This window comes from Cimex lectularius, unplaced genomic scaffold, assembly GCF_000648675.2.
Source record: "Cimex lectularius strain Harlan isolate CLEC.00 unplaced genomic scaffold, Clec_2.1 scaffold377, whole genome shotgun sequence".
NCBI classification, from domain to species: domain Eukaryota; kingdom Metazoa; phylum Arthropoda; class Insecta; order Hemiptera; family Cimicidae; genus Cimex; species Cimex lectularius.
The window spans coordinates 79,874-87,267 of NW_019393023.1; the positions used below are offsets into that span (position 1 = coordinate 79,874).

Here is a 7,394-nt window from a genome sequence, read left to right on the forward strand (position 1 = left end):
GACTCGACTGACGGCTAAGTTCAAATTCAATAATAACTTTTACAAAATAAAAAGTTAATGCATATACTCTTGCGTAAATAAAGCATTTATTCATTCGTTCAAATCAACTTGGCGATGAAAGAATCAAAGAATCGAACAGACATAAAACAAACGTAATTGAATAGGATAAGCATAAAAGGTGAGCCTTAAACTAAGAAAGTAAGTAGACCAGACAATATTTCGTTTAATCAGATAATGGCAAAACTAAACGTCAAGCTAGAAGGAAAATGATAAATACCGAGAGATTTCTGGATAAAGAATCACCCCTATGTAATTTCGGATCGACGCGTATTCCCAATAAATGCAGGATGGTAGGATAGCTCCGCCATGTCTTAATTCCAAGAAAGAATTTTAATTGTGCCTTTATTTAAATATAGCTCATTTGCATTAACCCACCCCAATTCTCTAAGGAATTCATTAGTTTAACATTATCTAACATGTATGTTGCAGTATTTTCTCCTTTAAAGGTGCTGTTATTTTCTAGACCTTTCCACCAAACTAAAGCTGCGAACAATAGTCTAGGTAGAATAATTGCAGTATATAGCCATTTAGCTACCCATGGTTTGAGGCCCCATGTTTTACCGACAATTCTCCTACATTGTACCATAGATATTGTGCTGAAATAAAGGGAATAGTAACAAATTAAGGTCATTTCAAAGACTAGGCTGTTTGATGGTGACAGAAGAATTTTCAACTGCACCCACCCTAGCATTTAAAATCATAACCAATACCACACCACTACACATCGAGGCTAAGGTCAGAGCAGTAATCAGCTGCTGCAGATTAATTAGCGAAGGCAGCTGGAATCATACGTACAATAACATAGGTCACAAAATGATTAAAACCCCTTCTGGGAAAAAGTACTTTCAGGTCGTCACCCCCATGTGAATATAATTATAGTGTGGATGATGGCCATCGCAACATAGACTGCTACACAGATGGTTCACCTATCAAAGGTAAAGGGAGCGGTGCAGGAATCTACATACCTAAATTAGGAATCCGCATCTCTCTTGGCAATATCACCTCCGTTTTTCAGGCGGAAATCTGTGCCATTAATGTGTGTTGTTAACACTTATGGAAAATAAAATTAAGGGAAAAGATCAGGCTAGTCTTAGGTCAACCTCACGACTGGTGGAGGAAACTGTAGCTCTTATCAATAGGATCTCTTCCAGGTTTAAGAACAAGGTAACCCTTATTTGGATACCAGCACATAAAGGACACCATTGCAATGATGAAGCTAATAGCCTAAGAAGCTTAGCCTAAGAAGGTTCTGATACTGCGTTTGTCGGGCCACAACCGGTATTACCTCACTCTATGAGCACAGCAAAAAAGAATATTAAAAACTGGGGGTATGAAACAATTCCTTAAGGAGTGGAATCTATCCCCGGACCAAGGCAATCGAAAGAGTTAAGGTGATCAAACCAGCAGAATCGAAATGGCTATTTTCTAACTCAAGGAAGGGAATTAGGAAGCTGATAGGTATTCTGACGGGTCACTACCCACTGAGAAGACACCTCTCCGTAATGGGTATCCTACTAGATCCCTTTTGCCGTTTATGTGAATTCAAAGAAGAAAACTCGCAGAGTGTGATAGGTATGCTAGGTTTAGGTTTGAAATATTTGAAGGAGCGGACATCACCAAATCAATCACCGAGTTAAAATGGTCCAAAATCTTGGGGTTTGTGAACAAGTCCAAGAGATTTATGCAGGACACGAGAGCCAACCAAGTCCCGGACCTTTTAGGGATAGGGTATGAGTCTACCAGGCATTTTTAACCCCTCGGGTCTTGGTCGCCCACCCTGCATAATATAACATATAAGGTGCTGCTATATCATGAACAAATCATGTCAGCTTAATACACAAAAATTTATTGAAGAGGTCATTTGTATAAATGGCTAGGGGGTGGCCCAAGAACAGATCCTTGAGACATGTCTATATTTACATGTTGCAATACTGAAGATTCTACTGTTGTTGGATTTAGCATAAATCCATTCGTGGCCCGATTGAACAAATGACTTATTTCTATTATTTAATCTTTATGGAAAGTATTGGTTGGGATAAAAAAGTCAATGGCACGAGCGGGATTCGAACCAACGACCTTCGGCTAATACGCCGCTGCTCTACCACTTGAGCTATGACTTCGTGGTAGAGTCCAGTGACTTCGATCCACTCGGACACCACTTAATTGAAAGATATTATTTGGTCAAGCGGACCACGAAAACTAGTGAATTCTTAGTAAATGACCCCAGGTCCATCACTTTATATATCCAAAGATTAAATCTTTTTTATGATAGGAAAAGTTGCAGATTTCGGAAATTTGACTTTAATCCATAATTTTTTGTTAGCTTGGTAACATAATGAATTATGTTTAGATCGTCCAACAATGAATAATTAAGTAGGAGAAGGTAGGAAGTCTTCTTCAACTTAATTCTTTGTAACAATTGAACAGTTTCAAATTCTGTACTTTTAATGTTTCTTTAATTCTTTTTGAAATATTTCAACACTGCTTATTATCATTCAATTAATTAAGGTTTTTAGTTGAGATAATAAAAGTCAGTGTCACAAGCGGGATTCGAACCCACGACCTTCGGCTTGATACGCCGCTGCTCTACCACTTGAGCTGTCGTGACTTCGGTCCACTCGGACACCAACTTCCCATCTCAACCACACCTTTTGAAATCCCCCCCTCTTTGTCATTTTTTCAATCCGAATCTTCGAATCCCGCTTATGATACTGACTTTTTATCTCAACCAATACCTTAAATACAGATTAATTAATTGAAAGATATTATTTGGTCAAGTGGACGACGAAAACAAGTAAATTCTACATATGCTTTTAGTATTTGTGGTCTACTTTTTAGATAAGAAGAAAAGGATATTCCATTAGACAATCCGTTCTTTGCTAGATTCTTTATTAGAAAGGGATGTGAAACAAAACCAAAGCGCTACAAATTTTAAGAAAAAAAATTGTCTTTGTATGTCCTTCTTCAAAACATTCCAAAGTGCAATGTCAAGCATCTTGCCTAGCGTCAACCATGCCAAAAACCATGACTTTTTTATTGACTCAAAATTCTACAAAAACTGTTTTCTACAGATGGATGGATTTTACAAGAAGAAAATCTCTGTGGTAAAGCGTTTGGTGTTAAAATTTGCTAAACTCTTCTCAACTTTCGATGTCTTAAAAAATAATAAATAAATAATTATTCAGAAATCGTGAGATGCGGTCTGGTGTGATGTAGGTTTCAGAAAAATATTTTCTTTATCGTGCCAACGTTTCGATCTTTATTGAGATCATCTTCAGGGCCTGGGATTTACAAACATTGTTTAAATTTAACAAACACATGTAGGATGTGAAAAAAGTGAATTTATACAAAGTAAAATATATTTTTTTATATTCAATCAAAGTATTTCTACTCACTCAAAGTGTTTGTCTTCTGTGTAATTGTGCCATTCTTGCGTGTCGTGTTGAGAGTGCCAGTGAGGTTTTGCTTTTTATGTTTATATACGTTGGATTTTGAAGGGGTGGGGAAGGAAGTCGGTATAGAAAAGACATTTTTGTATAAGGCGTCGGCTTCTTTGAGGTGAGAAGGGCCGACGAAGGGAAACAATGTGTTCGTAATGGTTCGGCCAGATTATCAACATGTAAACAATGTTTGTAAATCCCAGGCCCTGAAGATGATCTCAATAAAGATCGAAACGTTGGCACGATAAAGAAAATGTTTTTCTGAAACCTACATCACAGCAGACCGCATCTCACGATTTCTGAATAATTATCGATTAACGATCACTAATCACCACACATAAATAAATAAATCACATTTGTGACTCCTTTTGTTCGGATTTTCGAAGTAACCCGTGAACAAACACGATCGATCCGCGCCGTCCCAAAGGCAGGTTTTGTTCAAAAAATAGATCAAATTTCCGAGTGATGTATACCCGGCTATCAGACGAGGCTTAACCGGTAATTAATCTAGATTTATGTTTCTATTACAGATTCCTTCGGCCCGCTTATAAATACAAATTGTTCCGTGGGGCTGTGGCAGGAGAAGAGTTGCCCTAATTAAGTATCGATACGGTTTTAACAGCAGATGTTTCTTATGCTAACATTTCTATAAACGCAAAACGAGCTCTTATGTATAGTTTAAAATCGTACATTGTTTGTAATGCTTTTCTAGTTTTGTAGGACGATTTCGTAATGTGTTCCTCTTTACTTAAGAACTTCTCCTGGCAATCTTAACGTCTATTTTTTTTATTATTGTGTAAAATATTGTTGCAGCAGTTTAATTGCAATGCTCTTCCACTTATACTTCTAGTAATTTTACAGTCGTCTCATGATGACGATATTCAACATGCACATTGAAATTACAAGCATAACGGCAATCGTATCTATGACGTTTAATTGTCCGCGCTTTGAAGATAAATCCAGGCAATCTTTTCTATCGGAATCACGCTGCACGGCTATTAAGGAAAAAGTGTGAAGTTGCAATAGTTTAAGTTTCGTCCATATCTGCTATACCTCTCGTAATTAGTTACTTCCCTCTGGATTATTTTATCATATATTATCTTATACAAATTTCCTGATTGAGGCCCCGTTGCACCAGTCACGGTTCAAGCCGGATTCACTGCAACGTCGAGCACAATTTGAACGAAGTTCAGAGAAGGGAGCGTTGCACCATGTGCAGGGGACCGCCGTTCAGCTGATCGCTGTTCAACCAGTCGTTGATACAACTGATTATAGCCTTTTTGTACGGTTGTAGCTATACGTCGTAGTTTTTCATTATTCGCATTGTTTGCTGTACCGCTTTCCCTAGTCTTTTTGTGTTGATTTCATTGTTTTTTTACTGTTTTTTATTTTTTCAATCTATATTCTTTATTTGTTTAACCACTTTAATTTTGTTGCTTTTATTTTGTATTTTATTTTTAGCTATTTCATTGTTTATTGAACCACTAGGTAGTAAGTTTATAGTTTTTATAGCTTTTAATTAGTTTTAGTGTAAGTAGTTTTTATTGTATTTTATTCAGTTTAAGTAGTTTTTAGAGTCTTTCAATTAGTTTTAGTTTGTAGCTTTTATCTATATCCATTGTTTGTTTCGTTGTTTGTGTTATTTCATTTATTATTTCAAAATATGTCGAACAACGGGCGGCGAATTTCACAAAAACTGAGGAGAATATTTTGTTAGACCTAGTTCGGAAATATGTCCTCATTGTGGAACACAAAAAGGCAGACGCCGTAAGTGCCAAACAAAAGGCAGACTGTTGGCAACAGATTACAGCGGAGTAATCCATAACTCTCATGGGGTTACTGCGAGAATCAGTGCCGTTTTAAAAGGAAAGTACGAAAATATTAAGAAAAGAGGAAAAAAAAACTTTCCGAAAAAAGTGCCCATATTAAAAAACTGTAGGTGGGCCACCACTTCCAGCTGACGACAGTCAGGACAAAGTATTAATGGATATACTGGGTACCCAGTTAACTGGTTTCCAAAGCCAGTACGATGATGATAAGATAAGATATTCTCTGTAACACGAAGTTCACTATATTCTTTGTCATTCTGAATCTATTGAAGAATTCATCGTTATCCCATTCGTGAAAATGTTCCTGTCTGGTTCTAAAAACCCTTTCTTTGTTTATATGTAGAGCTACTAACTCAAGGAAATCTTCATCATCTGTTAATTCCTCTAAATAACTAGGTAAAAATGCGTCCATTTCGATCTATCTCAATATACGGTTAAACAACGCGCAGGTTATATTATCAAATGAACGTTGTTCAGCTGTGAACCCTGTTTAACCCGAGCTCGACGACCGTTCAAAATTGACCGACGTTCATCACTTGATCTCGGATCAATAGAGATTGAAAAACGCCGATATTTGTGTTGAACTCCGTTCAGTACTGAACCAAGGTTAAACGAAGTTGGTGCAACGGGCCCTAAGAGAATTCTTACTTGATTAAAGACTTAATTCAGAAAAAATCATAAAATGAACTTTTAGGTACTTTTGATCTTTCAGCGTTCAGATTACAGGGGACGTAACGTCCAGGCCCCCGTTGGGTGTTGAGTACGAGGGCGTCTGAACCACTTTACATGCTTTTTCATATTATTTTTCATTAAAATTGTATCGGCTGTGACAGGATTCAGACCCGCTACCGGAAATACAAGTCGGAAGCCATAATCAGTGGCCACTTATCGTTTTTGGACACTAACGATATTTGTAAGTAGAACAATTAAGTGTGAAATTCCTCCTGCGGTCTGCGCGGTTATCATCATATATGCCCATCCTATGTTATGGCATTTCGCAATTTATTAAATAGATTTGTTTGTTCGTCTATTTCTATGTGTAAAAAATCTATTTTTGAAATCAAAGCGTTTACTGGAATTAACTAAAAAAAAGCTAGATTTGGTGCCTCAAAGACGAAGACAGACAAAGGATGGCTAAAACGTCTTGAAACAACAAGCCTACCATTGAAATTTGCGAAAATACGCGGAATCTTGTAAGAAAGAAAAGAAATAACAAGGAAAAGACAGATTGACAAACAAAATCACCAAAAATTGGCAGGTCAAAATCAAAACGAAGCTACAGTTCATCACCCAGCATACCACAATTCAATTAAATACATTGAATATTTGAAGTAGTTTCGTCGATAGAGGTGGATGATGTTCCGGGGAAGATCCGGGGTGGCCGACTCTCCATGAAGGCTAACATGTGTAACTAATTCTGAATGATAGTTATCGTCTATGACTATGATACCTACACAACTGTGCCCAACTATGTTTTGTTATGAATCGGCACAACTGAAGTTCATATGAGATGGCAGGATGAATTTGGATGAATTCAACCACGACATGCCACAAGTTCTTCTCCAGTCATCGTCTATAATGGTCTGATAAAAAAAACATCGAACGACAAAAGCGCGCAAAGCACGCCGATCTAGAAAACTAGCCGGAATAACGTGACAGGAATTGGAAGGTCAGGATGAAAATCCAAAGCGTATCTCCTGTAAGTACACTCATACCTCCTAAGATGCCCTTGCGCCTCAGGACCGAATGGAAATCATGGTTCTTTGTTAAATTGTATACGCGGAATCTTGTAAGAAAGAAAAGAAATAACAAGGAAAAAATACCGGTTTACCGACTTGACACATGCTTAAAAGCGTGGAAATAGCCGGAGCTACAAAAGGGAGAGTCGACGGTTGTGCCGCTTCGTCATAAGTAGCTCCACTTAAGTTGTATTCCACAATAAGCCTACGTACAACAATATTAAAAGTTGACACAACAATGGCAAGGAGAGCTCTCAAGACTGACAACAACCCTTCCCTCTTACGCTCGGACGGTTTATGGAGAGCAAACATACTCGAGGCCCATC

At 37.6% G+C, this 7,394-nt stretch overlaps 1 protein-coding gene across 1 annotated transcript; it reads left to right on the top strand.

The window, feature by feature from the left end:
• Positions 1 to 5,162: 5,162 nt before the first annotated feature.
• On the top strand, positions 5,163 to 5,558 carry LOC112128059 (the record flags this gene model as incomplete). The annotated part of the gene is made up of 3 exons (XM_024229832.1): positions 5,163 to 5,309; positions 5,367 to 5,370; positions 5,440 to 5,558. Coding segments are annotated over 3 exons (270 nt in total), but the record flags the coding sequence as incomplete, so codon positions are not given.
• Positions 5,559 to 7,394: the final 1,836 nt, after the last annotated feature.